The sequence below is a fragment of the Gorilla gorilla genome, chromosome 13 (assembly GCF_029281585.2).
Source record: "Gorilla gorilla gorilla isolate KB3781 chromosome 13, NHGRI_mGorGor1-v2.1_pri, whole genome shotgun sequence".
NCBI classification, from domain to species: domain Eukaryota; kingdom Metazoa; phylum Chordata; class Mammalia; order Primates; family Hominidae; genus Gorilla; species Gorilla gorilla.
In genome coordinates this window covers 131,475,267-131,494,564 of record NC_073237.2, presented here as the reverse complement: position 1 = coordinate 131,494,564, position 19,298 = coordinate 131,475,267, and the positions used below count along the sequence as shown (strand labels likewise).

Sequence of the window (19,298 nt, the reverse complement as noted above, 5' to 3'; positions counted from 1 at the left end):
GTGCCCACTTCCCTACTAACAGCTGTTTGGCTTGGGACAAATAAGTCCACCTCTTAGGAGCCAAATTTCCTTTTCTTGAACTGGAGTGAAAAATCCCACCAACTTCACATGGTTCTTGTGAAGATTAAGTGAAATAACGGATTCAAAATATGTTATGCAAACGACATATGCAAACCTGCTGTTCCCATGTGGTTCTGAAGGTGACAGCATGGCCTGCTTTAGCCCCAGGAAGGCATTCATGGTGATGAGCACCTGTCCAGCCACTGGCCAGGTACAACCATTCAAGGGCAGAAAAAAGATCTCATCTCGTAAAATCCAAATGGCCATGCATTCCTGGGCCCACGGGCGCTCTCCAAGGTAGCTGCTGGGTGACAGCCCCAGCCCTGTGCACACAGATTATGACATCACTCAGAGACGAGCCTTGTGTCCCGTCTCACCATGCCCATGTGACTTCTCAGTGGAGCCTGCGGTGACAGGGAGGCAGGTCTAGTCCTCTCTTCCTGGGCCACCCTTGGAAGTCTCAATCCACCTGTCTGTCTGCCCACCCATTCACCCATCCATCCATCCATCCACCCACCCATCCACCCATCCGTCCATCCACCCTTCCACTCATTCACAAATATTTTGAGTGGAGACAAGCCAGGAAAGAGTCGAAATGGGGCCTGCAAGCTAGCCAAGCCTTGGTGCTGGTGTGAGCACACAGGCATACACACACACACACACACACACACAAACTCACACACTGTGCAGACTCACCTTCTCCAGTAGCTGCCTCAGCTGTTTTGTGCGGGCATCCCGTGAACACATGGTCTGCTGTGGGGCGACCACTGTGCAGATACACCTGCCCTCGCTGTCCTGGGCAGAGCTGTACACCTGCCAGCTCTCCTCAGGGTTGGTGGGCAGCACCTGGAGAGGGGCGGGGCAGGAAGGGAGAGGGAAGGAGAGAAAGGGAGACCATGAGGTTGTGTATCAGAGCCAACAACCAGGGGAAACTGTCCACATCCACCTCCAAGGAAAAGATGGGAGGAAATGGTCCCAAGACATGTTTGACTCAAAGGGAAGAAAGGGTCCCTGGGAACAAAGAGGCACAGGTCTCCTGTTAGGGGGCCCAGGGCTGGAATGATGTCAAAGAGGCAAGACCCTTTACATTCTTAAAATTTAAGTTCAACTCAAGGGATGTCTGGAGTTCGTCGTCTGGCCAAATTGATCTGCTGGGTGGATGTGAGGGGCAACTGGAGGCCACAGGCTGGACTAGGAGCAAGGCAGGAAAGCAAACGCTGGGTGGCTTGCAGCGGGCACGTATTTCAGAAACAGGATATCCTTCCCGTAAGTCAAGCACGGGTGGCCGGCACCACCAAGCCTCGCCCTGCCGTTCCCTGACACTTGCAACGAAGCACCCACTGTAACAGCCCCAGATCCAGCAGCCTATTCGCCCAGAGCTGTGATGAACCCCGAGCTACAGCAACCTCCCAGCCGACAGCGTGGCACAGGCTGACCCGAGAAAACACTAGGTTTCCAACTCCTTGTGGGCTCCTCCCATGAGCCATTTGGTGGATGTCGCCAAATTGCTGGTGACATGCTGTGCAGGGGTCACCCCCAACCTCAGTCCTGAGGTTTGCCCAAAGATCACCAAAGAAACCGGAGCTGCCCATGTCTGGTCTAACCTTGCAGCCCAGCCCTGCCAGGTACCGGGGCGGGCACTCCTGAGCCTACACGCTCCATCCTGCTGCTGGCCCTACTGTCTCCGAGCACGCTCCCCTCCGGTGGCATCAGGTCATCTCTCTGCTATTTTTAGCATGAAGATGGGGAGGAGAAGTTGGGCGGGTAGAATCTATAGTAGTCATATCTTTAATCTCATTCATTCCCAACCCCAGAAGATCGGGACCGGCAGGCCGGAACAAAGTCATCATGGAGGAATCGCCCTCCGATTCCTGAAGGAGCAGGGGGGCGGCCTCAAGAGGGGTCTTAGGAGGGAGCCACAACACGGAGCCCTCTTCGCAGGGCACTAAACCTCTGGCAGCAAAAAGAGAGAGGGAGGGAGACTCACGTCCTTCACCTCTCCTTTCAGCCTAAAGGGCCAGTGGTCTGGGGCGCGCCTTCCCGGCGACGGCCCCTTCCCCGCGCGCTGCCCTCCGGGTGGCGGTTTCAGCTCAGCCTCGCTCAGCCATCTAAGTCAGCTCTGCCCAGAAGCAGCCCTGGCCACGGTTCCCCTCCCGCTAGGCTCGAGAGGGAGACGCGATTTCAATTTCAGAGGCCAGGAGGGAGGGGTGCGCGCAGAAGACGAAGGCAAAGGCGAGGGAGTGAGCGCCCAAGGGTAGGCTCCCAGGGGCCCCACCCAAGCCCCTCGGCACCGTCCTCGGAGGAGAAGGAACAAACCCTCCTATGGACTGGGGAGGAAAGGGCGCCTTGGGACTTTGGGAATGCAGGCGCGGGCAGGAGCTCCGGAGCCCACCGGCCGGGGCCCCACTCCCAGCCCGGTCCGGCCAGTCTGGCTTTTACAAACTAGGGCGGGCTCAGAGTCCCCGCTGGACCGAGCCCAGACTAGGGTCTAGCGGCGGCTCCACCCCTCACTCGTTGAGTGTGACCTTGGACAAGTCCCCAAGTCCCCAGCCTTAGTTTCCTAACCTTTTCAGTGGGGGGCTCATGATTACTGACCCAGGACTCCAAGCCTCCGAGAACCCACCAAGCTCCCCCGGCCCCGCGGCGAGGGGCCCAGGCGAAGGAAACACCGCCCCAGGGGCGCGCGGGCGGAGATGGAGTGGCCCAGGCTGGGGGAGTGGGGAGCAGGGTCGCCACCGCTGCGCCGGCCCGCGACGCCTGCCCTTGCCCGCCCTGCTCCCCGCCGCCTCCCTGGGCTACTCGGGTCCCGCGCGGCGCCCGCCCAGCCCGGGGCTCCGGACCGAGGAGGGGGAGGAGGGGGAGGGGGAGGAGGGGGAGGGGGAGGAGGAGGAGGAGGAGGAGGAGGAGGAGGAGCCGCGCCAAGGCGGCCGGCGGGCGCACTTACGCCGGTGCTGCGGTCCAGCGTCCCGCCGCCGGCCGCCGAGAGCTTGGTGGTGTTGAGGCCCACCAGCGAGGGCAGCGTCTGGGACATCCAGTTGGTGATCATGGCCATGGTGCTCAGCACGACCCCGATCTTGAGCAGCGGCACCGACATCGCGCCTCGAGCTGCCTCCAGCGCCCGCTCCGAGCTGGCACCGGCTCCCGCGCCCAGGCGGCCTTCAGGCGGCGGGCACCGCGGCGGGCAGGGGCGCCTGGCTGTGTCCCCGCGCCCCCTCGGCCCGCCGCCGCCCGCCCGCCGCCGCCGCCGCCCCGCGCGCCCCGGCCATCGCCGCGCCTTCCCCGGGCGCCAGGGAAGGTGGCCAGGCGGCCTCTGCCCGCCGCGCCCTGCGCCTCGCGCCGCCCGCCCTGCGCCCTGCCTTGCCCGGCTGCGTCCCTCCGGGCTCCTCCGCCGCCACCGGGAAGCGCCGTCCGGCTCTGAGCGCTGCGCGGGCTGCGCGCGGGGGCCGCGGCCGGGAGGCGGGGCTCGGCCGGGCGGGGCCGACGCAATCCGCCCAGGAAATGGGTGGATTTTTCCTCTCGCTCGGCTCCCCGCCGCCCCCTGGCTGCTGGCAGCGAGGTCTGCAAACTCCAGTCCGCCCAGGAGTTGGAATCAGGGTGACATGAGGAGACGGGCACACCACCACCCCCAGATCATAAAATACCCGGCGGCGGCGCGGGGACTCCAGCTGGGGGCACGGCCCGCGGCCGTCCCGCCCCGGGGCTTCTCCCATTCTCACGCCGGGGCATCCCTCTCCGATCCCCGCAGAGGGTCCGCTTTGGGGCAAAGGTTGCCGGCAGAGAGACGGCGCCGTCCTGCCTACTGGAGCCCTTTTCCGCGGTGATTCGAGGGTCCCAGCCAGCCTGGGCCTTCGCCTGAAACCCAGCAGGCAGGGCAGGCTCCGAAAAGCAGCCAGACTCGCGAGGGCCTCCAGCGCCAGGGGAGCGTCGGGGCATCGGTAGAGAGTTAAAGGCGCCCCTGCGATCCCTGGGCAGCCGCGGTGCCCTAAGGCCTTGCTTGGGAGGAAGGGAGCCCACCGGCACTCCTGACACCTGCACAGCAAGGCGGGGGCTGGGGTGGTCCGCTGTGGCCCGCGGTGCGCAGTGAGAGCCCTGGGAGGGCGCACACCCGGCAGGAGCTGCATACGGTCTGGGGCTCAGGCCTGGACCTCAGGAGCTGAAGGACCACGCCCATGAGCGTGGTGTTGGGGAGGTGGGTGTGTGGGGCGGGGAGGTGGGTGTGTGGGGCGGGGACTGGGGTCTGTGGTGGAGGGGTGTGGGTTGGGGGGTGTCCTCACTGACTCAGAGGTGGCGCTCGAGTCATGGCGCCCAGGCCCAGAGGCAGGGCAAGTGGCGCACGCTGCCCCTCTTCCAGGCCCTCTGCGGCGACCGCAGCAGGACTCACGCGTGTCAGTCCCACCCGAAGCGCAGGCCTGACTGAGTCAAACACGTTAATGGGGCTTTTGCATTTGCAGAAGGCTTCTAATCGGAGATGAAAGCCACTTCCTCCGGGGCCTTCCATTAAGCTTTCCCAGCCATTTGGGAAGGAAAGAATCCTCTAGATCACTCACTAGACTCTTCTCTGTCTGGGCGAAAATTAATCTCCCTTCCTGGATGGGATTTGAAAGACGGACGCCGGGCCGGAAAGAGCGCGCCTCCCTGGCGCCCGCCTGAGAGGAACAACGCCTTCCTGGGGCTTTTCTCTCTGTGTGCGCAGTCCTCGGCTGAAGAGACTTCAGCTGCAGCCAAGATGATCCTGGCCTGAGTGCTGGGTGTGAGACCCGCTAGTTAAATGAGCCCCTCAGATCTGCTTTTCTGATTAATGCTGTAATCTCAGGCAGCCGGGCTGGGTCGGATGCCAGGAAATTCCAACTGTTGGGGAAGGGCGCCATCTCCCAGTGTAAGCTGGGACTGCAGGTCCGGCTCACGGACCGGGCCCAGGCCGAGACACAAGTCCGGTTGGGCTGGCTCTGCCCCCCTCCTCTGGCCATGCATGTTTAACACCGATTCAAGGCCGCAAGCCATGTCTGTCCAGATCACTCACGCCGCTTCCCGCTGCGGAAGGACAAGGACCACTTGTTCTGCGGGAACAAATTCAAATGCAACCCAATCCAATCCACAAAACTGTCAGGCCATCTCAGAAGCCATAGACATTTATTTAACGAAGTACAAGATTAACCTGCACTTGGACTGCTCTAACCTGCACCTGAGCGGCTCCAACCTGCGCCTGAGCGGCTCCAACCTGTGCCTGAGCGGCTCCAACCTGCGCCTGAGCGGCTCCAACCTGCACCTGCTCCAAACTGTCCTGTCCAGTTTCTAAAATCTGTGATTCAGTGGGCATAATGGTTTTGAAAGGGTCGTCAGATAAGGTTTGAGTAAGTGTAATTGGATTTAGAAGGCCATGGAGCATTCCAGAAGGAAAGTATGGATTGTTGAAGAATGAAGGCATTTGGATTAGGGGATCCATGGCGCCAGCCAATACCAAGTGTTCCTAAAGAGGACTTTCAATCCCAATTTCTTCATGACTTCTCTTAAAGCAAGGGCTCATCACACCTGCAGCTCTGAACAATCACACGAATACTGATGGGGCAGGTGCTGCGCCCCTGGTGGCACTGGGGCTTTGCCATGCCTGGCACCCAATCCTTACTGAAGTGCATGGTGTGGTGGCATTTACTCCACTGTATAGATGAGGAGTCTCAGGCCTAGAAGGATGATAAGACCTGTCCAAGGTCATATGGTGACAGCCTATTTCCAGGGCTAAGCCCATACACAGGGTAGCATCCTCGTCTTATAAATGTCATGGCCATAGTTAAATCTCACGAGCCCCAGAAGTGGCATGAGTTGCATGGCCACAGCAGCCCTGGCTGTCCGCACAGTTCCACGAGCCACAGAGGCCGCCAGAAGACATTTCATGGGCCCTTGCCTTCCACGCTCGTGGGAAGGACAGGAGGTTGCCCACCCCTTTCTGAGTCCTGGCACGAGCCTGCGCCAGCCTCCCTGTCATGACATGTTAGACCAGCCACGTCTCTATCCTCATGCCAGCCCCTTACAGACCTTGACCTTGGTGGACTCTGTACAAATTCATCAACACACATAAAAACAAGCACACCCCCTCTGTATCTCCCGGCTTCAGAGCTGAGAAGACGCACGTGTGAGAGGGTGCTCCTGCCCAGCTTGCTATAGACCTTACAAGAGGCGGACACACGTGGGCTATTGGAGAATCACCTCGAGAAGCCCTAGGACAGCCACATGGTGAGCTGAGAGGGCACAGACGACACCAACACCCACAGTCAGGCGACCACCGACACCCACAGTCAGAACAGTGAGGTCCGCAGGATGCAAACCTACTCAGGTCCCAGAGCCAGGAGTGACTGCTTGGAGGGAAGCAAGTCTCTGGGCCACTTCCCGATGCTCCTTGGCAAAGGATGCCCTCAAGGGACACAGTTTGGATGCCCGGTTGCTGTTTAAAAATACGCATACTCTCCTCAGGCTATTGGCAAATATCTTGAAGGGAAACAAGGAGAGGGGAGGAAGAAAGGGAGGGAGAAGGGGAGAAGAAGAGAGAGAGAGAGACAAAGACAGAGAGACAGAAAGACAAAGAAACAGAGAGGAGACAGAGAGGAAGACAAAGAAATGGAGAGAGAGACAGAGAGAGAGGAGAGGAGAAACAGAGAGAGAGGAGAGACAGAGAGAAGAGAGACAGAGGAGAGACAATAGAGACAGAGAGGAGAGACAGAGAGAAGAGAGACAGAGAGGAGAGATAATAGAGACAGAGAGGAGAGAGAGGGAAGAGACAGAGAGAGGAGAGACAGAGAGAGAAGAGAGAGAGAGAAGAGAGACAGAGAGACAGAGAGAGAGAAGAGACACAGAGAGAGGTCCCACATGGAGCCACCTCTCCTTTTTCTACGTTGTATGTACATTTTTCATTCCCTTTCTGTGCTGGAACATTCCAGGAGCAAGGAAAGGACCTGGCCTCAAGCCAGGCAGAATGGGAGGAGCCACAGGTCCCCTAAGCACTCCCTCTCGGCAGCCACAGAAGACCAGCACGGGTGTTCTGAGCCAAGTGTCCCCTGTACCCCCCTCCTCTGAGGCCTCTGGGTTCACACATGGGTGGAGGCGTAACTGCTCCTCATCCCCTACCCTGGAGAGGATTTCCATCCTGGCCCGGCTCCCTGTGCCTGGCAGCACCTCCCATAAGCTGACAGTCTCCTAAACACCACCTGCATCAGGCGTGGCTGTGTGACCTGCAATTTTGGCCCCGGGAGGGAGAACGGCTAAGGGCCACGACTGAGCAGCTTTCAGAGCCAAATGTCTCAGTCACACCCTGTCTCTCTGCCTCTGTCATGAGGAAAACAGGTCCAGAGAGGGCCCCTCCCTTGCCCAGGGCCCTCGAATGACAGGACATGTGAGCCAGAGGTGCCCCCAGGCAGCCTGTGCCCTATGCACGCCGTTGCCATCATGAGCCACTGTGCTTGGGGTTTGTGAGCACAGCTGGCCTGAGCTGCCGACCCAGGAGATTCAACTTCCTCCGAGGTATCGTCCTTCCCCCTTTCCCTCAGTGTCAGCTCTTCAAGTCCCCCAGTGACAGTGACGGGGAGCTACTTGCCCTGGGGAGAGCATCCCACAGACCCATGGCTCTTGCTGGGGGACGTTTCCTCCATTCAGCAGTTGGCCTCGTGTCCAGCTCTTCAGTCCTAGTTCCTTGTCCATCCAGAGAGCTGACTTGTCCATGGCCCCCATCCCCCCAGACCCTTCATGCACCCTCCGCACTCTCCCTGGCAGGTTCCACGCCTCTTTCATGGATATCATCTCAGCCTGGCCACAGCCAGGCCAAGGGAAGCCACAGCTCTGTATTCCCTTAGTTGCCGAATGGAAAAGAGGCCAATTCTGGGAGTGGTACTTTGAAGAACAGGGACAAGATAATTCAGCAGACACGTCACCCTCTGGGCTGAATGCACGTTTTTCGGGGACCCCACAAACATAATCATTTCCTGCTTACCAGGTGAGGAAACTCACCGTAACTAATTGGGAAAGGCAGCCCGGTTTCTGTGGAATCAGTCATTGATCCTGACATGAATTCAAAGGTGACATGGTGATGAGAAACATCAAAGAGTCAATCCCAGGGTCCAGCTGGGAATGTGGAAAATGCCCCAGGTGGCACCATTTGCTTACAGCCAAGGATTTGGTGCTGCCAGATTCCAAACAAAGTTCTTTGCATCCAGACGACACCCGGCCTCTGCACAGGAGGGTCCCGGGCATTACTGATGGGGCCTGCCCTGTGGAGCCTGGACTTGGCCTTGGAAACGTTCTTAGCCACCTCTCACCAAGACTGCTGCAGCCTCTGGGAGAATCTCCTGTTTCATCGTCCTTTGTATTGCTGATGGAAAAAAGCACCCCTGGGTCCGTCAACACCCCTCACCTGCTGCCACTCACAGCTGACTCAGTCTGTGCATCTGTGGGACGAGATGCTGAGGATGAGTGGCCTGGGAACGGAAACCTGTGTGTGCATATTGGGGGCTGGGAAGGAGGCTGGGCGGGGGTTCAAGGACTCAAGTTGACAGCCAAATTGTTGGTAAATGGCTGGCTCCCCATTTCTGAGTCCCGCTGCACTGTCTAAAAACCACATCCTTCAGTGCATGGAGTAAAGTTATTTACGATACACTGATGTTCTTTCTTTGACTCTTAGGCCCCCGAAGCATCACCAGAAGCAAGTGGGGGAGACTTTCTTTTCAGCACCACTCAGGAGAGCCATTTTGTATGGTAGGGAAATCCCCGCGGCAGGGTTTAAACTCCCCGAAGACAACTCGTATACCTAAAACCACCAGATGGAATGGAACCACTTCAGGGACGGCCCAAAGCGATGCTGTGAACTGCTGATCTGAATGTGGACAAGGGCTGGGGAGCCGGCCTCATTCCCATCTCCCCCTTACACTCTTTCATCTCAACTCTTCATGGCTACACACTCTCCAATCAGATTTTAACTGTCATTGAACCATGCATAAGGAATATACGGGCAAGATCCCTGCTGCTGGGATGTCCTTTTGGGGCGAGCAGGTCTGATAACACTGCAGCTGCCATCACCAGCTGGAGCCCAGGCAGGGGCGTGAGCTTTGACACGAGCACAGAAGAAGCAGGGACAGGAAACCTTCTCCAGGTGAGCAGCCACACACGAGGACGGGTCAGTGCGAACGCAGCGGATTCTCTCCATGGCGGCCCCTCCAGCCACCTTGTGCAAAGCATGCCAGGTGCAACAAAGGGGGTCACCGGACCCGCGGGCGTGTCGGGTGCACGTGTCGGGCAGTTTAGAGCCTCACTGAGAGGCCACCTTAGCTCAGGACCTGTAGGTCCTGTTTCTTACTTCTTGGCCTCGAACTCCTGACCTCAAGTGATCCACCTGCCTCGGCCTCTCAAAGTGCTGGGATCACAGGCATGAGCCAGTGCGCCTGGCCCCTAATTCTGACTTCTTGGATCTCAAGTTGTCATGCACATGCTGGGACATTTAACGGGCACAGGGCTGCCTACGTAACCCCTAACCTTACACCCCAGAGAACTGAGGCGGCTGGGCAGGCACTCCTAGATGCATCCCCGTCTCCAAGGGGTGGACGTGCCTGCTGGGGTCTTTGATCCTCAGGGGTTGCAAGGAAACCACAAGCGGACCCCCTCCTTCTTGCCCTGCTTTCTCCTTCAAAAGCCCGTTTTCAAGGTCAGCAGCAGGCCGTGCACGTGTCCACACAGTTGGAAAGGCACAGCTGATGGGCTCTGCGGTGCATTCCACAGAGGTCGGCGAGCCGGCGGCAGCGCCAGCACCTCCTTTGCACTGGTGTTCGGTGACAGTGCGCTGCTTTTCAACTTTGCATTTTCTTTCTGTCTTAACAAGCACCAGAACTCAGGTTTCTCAGGTGTCAGACAGACCTAGAGCGCCATCTGGGGTCATCACATATGTGCTGGGTGGCTGGGCAGGCTGCTTAACCTCCCCACGCCTGTGTGTCCTCAGGTCAAGAATGGGGACAACTGCCCAGGATTGCTGGGACCGCCGCAAGATGATAAAGTTTACACTTGTGACATGCGGTATCAGTCCTCGCCACTGGCGGGATTCCTGGGGCTTTAACTCTGGGTAGGCTCCAGTTTCTTATATTATTTATCTTATATAGTATATTATTTATTATCATTATTATTTATAATATTTAGATTATTATTTTAATAATCCAAAAAAACTCAGAGGTGTGCATTTTTACTTCCTGTTCTCTCTTCCCCTCCCTTCGGTCGCCCTGCGGTGCCGGTCGGGACAGCGCTGAGGTTTCCGAGCGTGCAGGGCGTCCAGGACGCATCTTTCAGAGCTGGAAATTGGCTGCTCGCCCTGTCAGCCCAGCTCGTGGTTGCCATGTATCTAATTCAGTTTAGCTAGTAATTAGTTTTGTATTACTTTACACGGTGATGTTAATACTGATTACAGGGCCTGATAACTTTAGTAATAAATACAACCCAAGGCAGGAAATTACCTTTCTTCTGATTGGGGAAGGTTGAAGTCAGTGGAATGAGAAGCAAATTGCTTTAGGAGACGGAGCAGAGGCCTCATGGGCAGGATTGACAGCTCAGCGCCCCTGGTGTCAAGAGCCTCTCCACCAGGGGAGGCAGCCCGGGAATGGGAAAGGGGAGGGTGCCCCTCTCCCTCCGTGTGTCCAGAGGCGTTGCCAGCCTGAGAGGCCACGGCCAACTTTGGTGCAAAGACTGAATGAATTCCATGTATTCTGAAATAATGGGTTTAGGAAAAGACCCCAATTTCACCTGAACTCTTCCTCCTACCCCTGCACTCCATCCCCTTCTACAAACACTGTATCCTCCCAGCATGTCCAAAACAGAGGGGGCAGAGAAGTTGGAGGGGAAGAGGGCCTGGCAGGGGGACAAGACAGCTCATCCAGACCACCTGGCCCAAGCTTAGGTTGCAGCAGGTAAAAGTGTTTAGCCATTTCTACTTGTTGGATTTGCTCAGGGCAGTGAAGTGAGGTCTTCAGCTCTAGAATGAGCTAAATGGGCGGATGAGGAACAGATTCAGAGGGATGGGCCTCACTGGGGTTCTCTGAAAGGCTAAGTCAGCATCGCCTCCCTGGTCTTCTCGTCTGCCCTGTTCACACCAACCCACAACTCCCCAAGTGCAGTCCAGTGTCCGCCCACTTCTCAATGCAGGCACCTAGACTGGCAAACAGCTGGCCCAACTCCGAGACCCAGCAAACAGTAGTCACTCAATAAAACCTGAAGGCGAACAGTCACAGTGACGGTTGCCACTCAAGCCTGTTCTGTGTTCACTGACAGCTTGAACCCCACCAGGGGCATCCAGAGGCGTCATGTAGGAAAGGCCAGGCCCGGCCTGGGGATGCGTGGTTAATGAGGAGAGCTCCGCTTCCATCTTCAAACACTTCAAATACCCTCAACCCACGTGGACTGAGCATTGCATGTGAGAGTCAGGGTTTCCAGGCCCTTCTTCCTGCTATAGCCTCTGTCTGCAGCCATTTCTGTCCTCTTCTTCTGTTTTTTTTGAGACAGAATCTCGCTCTGTCGCCCAGGCTGGAGTGCAGTGGTGCAATCTCGGCTCACTGCAACCTCTGCCTCCTGGGTTCAAGTGATTCTCCTCCCTCAGTCTCCTGAGTAGCTGGGATTATAGGCGTCTGCCACCACGCCCTGCTCATTTTTTGTATTTTTAGTAGAAATGGGGTTTCTTCATGTTGGCCAGGCTGGTTTTGAACTCCTGACCTCAAGTGATCAAAGTGCTGGCCTTAAAGGTGTGAGCCACCGTCCCCAGCCTCTGTCCTCTTCTTTCCCCGGGGTTCACTAGTGGACCCAGGTGCAACCTTGGACCCAGATCAAATATCTTCCTTCTCCAGAGCTGCCTCCAGCTTCCGAAACAGAACTCACTCCCCAACTCCCACCCAGAGCACTCGGTGCAGACACTTCTTTTGCCACTGAAACACATGATTATGGCAGAGCCTGGGGTCTTCCCTCAAAGCAAGCCAGCCCCAGGTGCCAAGCGGCAAGGGTTTGGACTCACTCAACATTGTAAGCCCAGAATTGACCGAGTTAAATCCAACCAGCTGGTACCCAGGAAATGCTTGTCTAAGGAGAGGACGAGTGAGCCAACGAAAGAATGACGTTGGGGGTCTGTAGCAGGAAGGGATCTTACTCAAGAATCATCTTGTTTAATCCTCCTTGTGAAACAAGGAAGGTCAGGCTCAGAGGGGTTAAAGGGCCTTTCTCAAGGTCACACAGCCAGTGTCTGGTGGGATTGGGGTGAGAATAGGCCATCTGGGTTCAAGGTTGTTGCTACAAAGCTTCCCAGCCCCTTTTACCCTATCACGTACAAAAGACATGCTTCACTCTGAAGGGAAGCCTGGGGGATGTGGCGGTGGGCCTGGAGCCCAGGGAGTCCCTGCCCTGCCCCGCCCTCCCCAAGGCCCAGAGATCAACGCCTCGGGACCCTGCCCCGGAAGCTCAGTACGATGCCACTTTACCCTGCTTCTCTAAGAGCATGAAATACCAGTCTTTTGTTGAAAATCACAGAGCAAGACCATGTGAAATGTCTTTCTGTCTGAGGACAAAGTTCACCTGGCCCCACAGCCTTGCGTGTCATAGGCCATCCATCAACGGTTGGCGTTTGATTGAGTGTCTCATCGTAAGCAAGCTGTCGGGAGAACAGATGGCCCCGCCATGTGCTCCACTCCCCCTGCCTGCCCGCCTAAATCCTCCAGGCAGCATTTCTTAAGTGCAGGTAGGATCCAGGCATTTCTGACATCTTCTTATGTCGACGTACGCTCATTTAGAAACACAGTGGCCCTAGAATCGCATGTCCATCCCTTGGAAGGAGCTAAAAGCAAGGATGTGGCTGTTGGGAGCAATTTACCTACAGTGGAAGCGGGAGGCAGACACCAGGCAGCTCCAGCACCCTTTCCTGAAGCCCAGACACGCTTCTTCACTCACTCACAAATATGAGCAGCATTGCTCAGGGAACCCGCAACGCATAACTTTGGAATCAAGAAAGTAAGATGCTTGGGGATGGATGTCCCCCAGTAGCTCTTGGAATCAGAGCAGGCTGGTCCTGCACCCACACCCACTCCCGACCCCAGATGCCACCTTAGAGGTCAAAGATGAAAGTCACCTGGCGTAACCCCAGTGGGGCCCACCCAGGTGGGGACTAGGGTAGCCAGGCTCTCGGGTGCTGGTGCTGAGCCAGCCACTCTCTGCCCGCTTCAGAGACTCAGAAACGTTGACGTGATTTCACCTGCTGAGGCTTTTCTCCAAAATCCCAACACATTAGGATAACTGGCCTCCAATGCAAGATTCCAAAAGCACAATTATCAGAAGCCAGCCCTGGGAAGGTGGAGCTGTACCGTGAGGGTGGGAGGTGCCTCCTGGCTGAGTCGAGGGACACATTCCCCTGAGACAGCCTGTGGTTCAGCTTCAGAGAGAGGAACGTGCCAGGCCAGCAAAGAAAACAGCAGCATTTCCCTTCCTGACCCGCGAAGGCTGTGGGCTGGCGGAGCTGACCAGGGTCCTGAAGGTGGCTGGCTGGGCCCTGACTCCAGGGTGTGAGGATGCAGGGGTGTGACCAGGGGCTGGCTGGGGTTCGGATGTCCAGCACCCTTCGTGTGGATGGACAAATACTTTCACCACTGAGACAAGGCTTCTGATTGAAGTTGAACCAAAAGTTTCTCCCCAGAACAGGGAATCTTTAAAAAGACACAAAGAGGAGAACTTAGGGAGGAAAAGCATCTTTTGGCCTGGGCATGGAGGCTTCAGGGTGCCATTAAGGCTTGGAGGGCCCTTGGGTGCGGCCATGTCCAGGACCACCCAGAACCAGCCATCCCTTTGCCAAGGTGTCTCAATAAGACACAGGCATAGCCCTTTGTGGGGCAGCTTGCCACTAATCAGGACCTGGTTGGCTCTTCTCTGCAGGTATCTGCTCCCCTGTGTGTGCATGTGTGTGTGTGTGCACATGAATGAATGCATCTGTCCAGCAACAGTGCACAACCATCACCCCTCCACCAGGCCTTCCTGGGGCCAAGAAAACTTCTCTCCTAGAGGCCATGCAGAACCTCTCCAGGGGGGACTGGCTGATCGTCTGGGCAGCACCAGGAGAAGGGCTCTGAGGGTAAGTGGGACGACGTAACCCCACTGCTGGACTGGGATTTGGACTGCACGTCCTGGGCAGAGCCAGGGAGCCAGCGCGGGCTTCCAGGCAAAACAAGGGAAGCCCGTTCAGTGTCTTCTCTCCTGTGGTCTTCCTCTCGCTCTCTGGCCCTCCCATCTTCTCTGCTTTGTTTTCTCTTTTATTCTGAGGGAGATGGAGGAAGGGAGGAAGGAAAGGAGGGTCAGGGGCAGCTGGGGCTTGGGGCCAAGGTACTGGCTGCCCATCACTTCCTGGACTTGCAACTCCAAAGGGCCAGAGTCTCCCAGTTCAGAGCATGGCACAGTGGCATCATTGAAAGGGCATTTTAATGTCACTCCCAAGCAGCCCGGCTCCCTCGGCTGGCAGGCTCTTCCGAGCACCATAGTGCCAAAGCAACCCTCCCAGTTCGGCGCTCACAGACAGCCCTTCTCCTCCCCCACGACCTGCCAGCTCCAATATGCATCTTTAAAATGGAGAATACCAAGCAGAGACCTTTCTCTATCGATACATTGTTCAGGGGACGACAAGCCCGTTTGAAATGCCCACGATCCCCACACCGGCACACCACAGGGCTCCTCACTCACCTCCTGCCGGGCATGTGGCCACAGCCCCCCAAGCCCTGCATATTAAGCCAGCAATGCACACAGCTGGCCGGCACGCTGGCTGCCCTTCCAGGTCTCAGCGGCACAATCCCCACCGCCTGTTTCTGGAGCCCCCAAGGGCAGCGTTATGCCCAAAGGGAGGATGAGCCACTCAGGGGTGTGTGTTGGGGCTAGGACTAAGGTCCCGCCACCTCTGAAAATGCCTGGGGTCGTGGCTATCCGGCTCTCACTCTTCCCCCTCCAGATGACAATAGCAGCCAAAGACCCCCTCGTGCTGCCCTTTGAACTTCTCAGCAGGGAGTCGGGGGCAGCGGAGTCCTAGGAAAAAGGGGGCAGCTGTCAGCTCTGCTGAGCCGGGGCTGGAGGAGCACCGTCTCCGGTCAGCCTGCACCCCTCCCTCCCACCCAGGTCCAGCCCAGCGCCCTGGCCCCCTCCCCAACCCCGGCACTTCGGGCGCCCAGGCCGGGGGCGCGGGGCGGCGCGGAGCCGGAGCCGTTCCCGGACTTTGTGGGGCTCCCGGGGGGCCGGGCCGGGCGCCTGGCAGGGAGGAAAATGGCGTTGGATGCACGTACTTGAGTGAGTTCAGTGCCCATCAGGATGAGGAAGAGGAGGCTGAGGAGCTTCCGGGCCGGGTGCATGTCTCGCTGCCACCTCCAACGACCTGGCATGCAGGGCCCTGGGTGCTGGCCGGCCGGCGGCTGCGTGGACGCGGACGCGCTCCGGCTCTGGCCCCGGCTCCGCTGGCTCCGGCGGCGGCGCCTGGCTCGTGTCCCCACGCCTGGATTCAGCACCCGGAGCGGGCGGCGCGCGGGCTCTGCTGCGCGAAGCCTCCGCTCTGCATATTTATCGCGTCCCGGTTCCGGCGCGTCTGCCTCCGGGCAGGGCTGGGCAGGGCTGGGCTGGGCGGGAGCTGCGCCCTCCTCTCTCCTCGCCTCCTAATGGCTCCCCCGCGCGCCTGGCATTGGCGGAGAGAGGCGCGCCCTGCGGAGCACGAACGCGCGCTGGGCTGCGGTGGGTGCCAAAAGTTTGCTCGGAAGGGGCGGGGGCGGGGGTGGCGCAGAGGGACCCGCGCGCCTCGCTCTCTCCCGGGGAGGAGGGCGGCGGCCGGCGGGGAAGCAGGCTGGGACAGGATGTGACATCAAAAAGGCGGGGGAAATTGAACTGGGATAGAGAACTCCATCCTGGCCGGCCTGAGCCCTCGCGGGTTCCAGGTCCCGGGAATGGGGACAGAGGGGTTGCCCGCGCTGAGGACCTGGGCCCCTGGACAGGGAGTGGGCCGAAGATTGGGGAGGGGGAATGACAGCTGGGAGTGGGAGGGATGGGATGTTAAGTCTTGATGTCTATGGAGTGACAGGAGATAAAAGCTGAATGGGTCCTTAAAATTCACCCTTCAATGAGGTAAACTGAGGCTGGGTCAGGAAGGATGTTTCCAGGAGGAGGGGTCAGGGAGGAAGCCAGGGTTAGAACCCTGGTCACCTGGCACGCAGCCCTGATGAGTGGGGAGGTCAGCAAAGGGGTGGAAGCAGTAACAAGCATTGGGTGCTGGGCTCCTGTCCCCAGACAGGGCATGTGGACGAGAGTCTGTCTGTGTGCTCCTGGGGGTGGATACGACGTGCCTGTAAGGGGCCCTGTTATCGTGTGTTAGGTTGTGACACAGTTCTGCCCTCCCCAGGTGCCTTTTCTGAACCAGGAACCTAAGAGAGGAGCTCTCCCACCAGGGCCGGGGACTTCCAGAACCCCCTTGGCTCTGCCCGTCCTGGTGCCCTCCGTCCCTGGCCCTGGTGGGAGAGCTCCTCTTAGGTTCCTGGTTCAGAAAAGGCACCTGGGGCGGGCAGAGCTGTGTCACAACCTAACACACGATGACAGGGCCTCTTATAGGCACATGCCAGGACCACAGGGCCCCTTACAGGCACGTGCGTATCCACCCCCAGGACTCCCTTGGCTCTGCCCTTCCTGGTGCCCTCCTCCTCTTTCCTCCCTCTCTATGTCCTCTCTCCCTCCACCCTCCTTTAATGTGCACTCAGACCCTTTGACTAAAGGAGCTGTCTTGGGGCTCAAGTTTTCCATTTAAATTCCTGATTTTGTGGGAGGAGTCCCAAGCACCTGTATTTTCTGAGAAGCTAAGGTTGCAGTAGGTATCTAGAAGCCTCTCTCTGTTCTCTATTGTTTAGTCTTTAGTCTATGGAAAATAAACTCCCTAAAGAGAATCTCTGACAAGAAGAGACTCCAGACTCAATAATTGCAGAGAGCAGCGCTGCCCAGGATGATGTGGTCCGGCCCCCTGTGTCACAGATGAGGCCGCTGGAGTTCGGGGGAGTCACGTACTGGGGTCACCCAGGGATATCCAGAATAAGGACAATGCCACCTCCTGCCCCTGCCACCATGCTGCTGGCATCTGGGAGGCATCCCCTGGGCATTGGGTGCAGGAGCTGGGCACATATGCTGAAGAAGAGAAGATGGGAAGGGGCCCTCCGACACGGCCGTTGCACCCTGAGGGCCTTTGCTGTGGGGACTCTGTTCTCTGAGCCCTGGGGACAGAGCTCCCTCCAGGGAAGCCAGAGGGCCCGCCTGTTGGTCTGGGTGGGCTTCCCAGCCTCAGAGGAGTTTAAGCAGTGGCATTCCTGGTGATATGCCACGGCCCCTGAGGCAGGGTGGCCCCCAAGACTCTTCAAGGAGATGGTGCTGGGATGAAATTGGGGGGGGGTGCAGCTGTGGAGGCTTCTTTTCTCTCTGCCCCCCTCATGTTACTACCCCCAGTGTCTTTGTTGTCCTAGAATGGAGGAAAGCTGTTTGTAAGCCCCTTGGGGATCGTTGAGAGAGGCAGCCAGGGGCCGGAGTGGACCCTGTGTTTGGAGCTGAAGGGCTCTCCGGGTAGTGGCTGTCTGAGTCTCAGTCCCCACATCTGTCGAATGGGAATGAATGGTGCATATACTGCAGGTCTCGGGGCTGCAGAGGAGATCCAGTGTGGGAATAAACACACTCTATATGCATAAGAACTCTACGTGCATGGGGCACGCACAGCACCCCGGGCTTCGACCCAGGTTTCTCCTTCAGCATTCACAATAATGCTCCAGGTGGCCGCTAATAAATGTCTGGGCTCTGGGAGACATGTGACATGGCCATAGAGCTGGAGTGCGACCCCCGTCTTTGGGGTTTTGTTCCTGTGGGCTGGGGAGGAAGGCTGCATTGATTTCCTTGAGTGGACTGAGGCCTCAGATCCAATTTTAGCAAGGATGGTTTTTATTTTTAAAGTTACACACCAGGTGACCCAGCAATTCCACTTCTGAGTACACACCCAAGGGAAGAGAAAGCAGGGACTGGAGCAGATATGTACACGCCTACGTTCATGGCAGCATTATTCATAACAGCCAAAAAGTGGGAACAGACAGGGCGTGGTGTCTCACGCTTGTAATCCCAGCACTTTGGGAGGCCGAGGCGGGCGGATCACCTGAGGTCAGTAGTTTGAGACCAGCCAGGCCAACATGGTGAAACCCAGCATCTACTAAAAATACGAAAATTAGCCAGGTGTGGTGATGGGCACCTGTAGTCCCACCTAGTCAGGAGGCTGAGGCAGGAGAATCGCTTGAACCCGGGAGGCGGAGGTTGCAGTGAGCCGAGATCACGCCATTGCACTCCAGCCTGGGGGACAGAACGAGACACCATCTTAATAAAACAAACAAGCAAACAAACAAAAAAGTGGCAACAACCCCTGTGTCCATCAATAGATGCATCAACAGACAAATGCGCTCCATCCAATGAACTGTTACCAGCCATGAAGAGAAGGGAAATTCCAACACATGCTACAACACAGATGAAGCTTGAAGACATTATCCTCAGCAAAATAAGCCGGTCACTGACGGACAAGTACTGCAGGATTCTGCTTTTATGAGGTCCCTAGAGTAGTCACATTCACAGAGATGGGAAGTAGATTAGTGGTTACCAGGGGCTAAGGGAAAGGAGGTTGAGACATGATTAGTGAATGGGTACAAGTTTAAGCCTGGAATGATGACAAAGTTTTGGAAGTTGACAGTGGTGATGGTGGCACAATATGGTGAATGTCATCAGTGCCACAAACTTGTGCACTTCATGGGTAAAATGGTAAATTTTATGTTACACATATGTAACCATAGTTTTAAAAATATAGTAATATAATATACCAAAAACCATTGAATTGTACACCTTAAATGAGTGAATTGTATGGTATGTAAACTATATATATATATATATATATATATTTTTTTTTTTTTTTTTTTTTTTTTGAGACGGAGTCTCACTCTGTCACCCAGGCTGGAGTGCAGTGGCTCGATCTCGGCTCACTGCAAGCTCCGCCTCCCGGGTTCACGCCATTCTCCTGCCTCAGCCTCCCGAGTAGTTGGGACTACAGGCGCCCACCACCACGCCCAGCTAATTTTTAGTATTTTTAGTAGAGACGGGGTTTCATCTTGTTAGCCAGGATGGTCTCGATCTCCTGACCTCGTGATCCGCCCACCTCGGCCTCCCAA

At 57.1% G+C, this 19,298-nt stretch overlaps 1 protein-coding gene across 1 annotated transcript in view; it reads right to left on the bottom strand.

The window, feature by feature from the left end:
- The window catches only part of LOC101131736 (noelin), a 34,582-nt gene extending 31,084 nt beyond the window's left edge, over nt 1-3,498 (bottom strand). Inside the window, exons 1-2 of the mRNA XM_031014268.3 lie at nt 3,005-3,498; nt 757-906 (exon numbers count right to left, since the gene is read on the bottom strand). Coding sequence (XP_030870128.1) covers nt 757-906; nt 3,005-3,154 — 300 coding nt within the window. The 5' untranslated portion in view covers nt 3,155-3,498. The remainder of the gene's footprint in view (nt 1-756; nt 907-3,004) is intronic.
- Between the last annotated feature and the right edge of the window lie 15,800 nt (nt 3,499-19,298).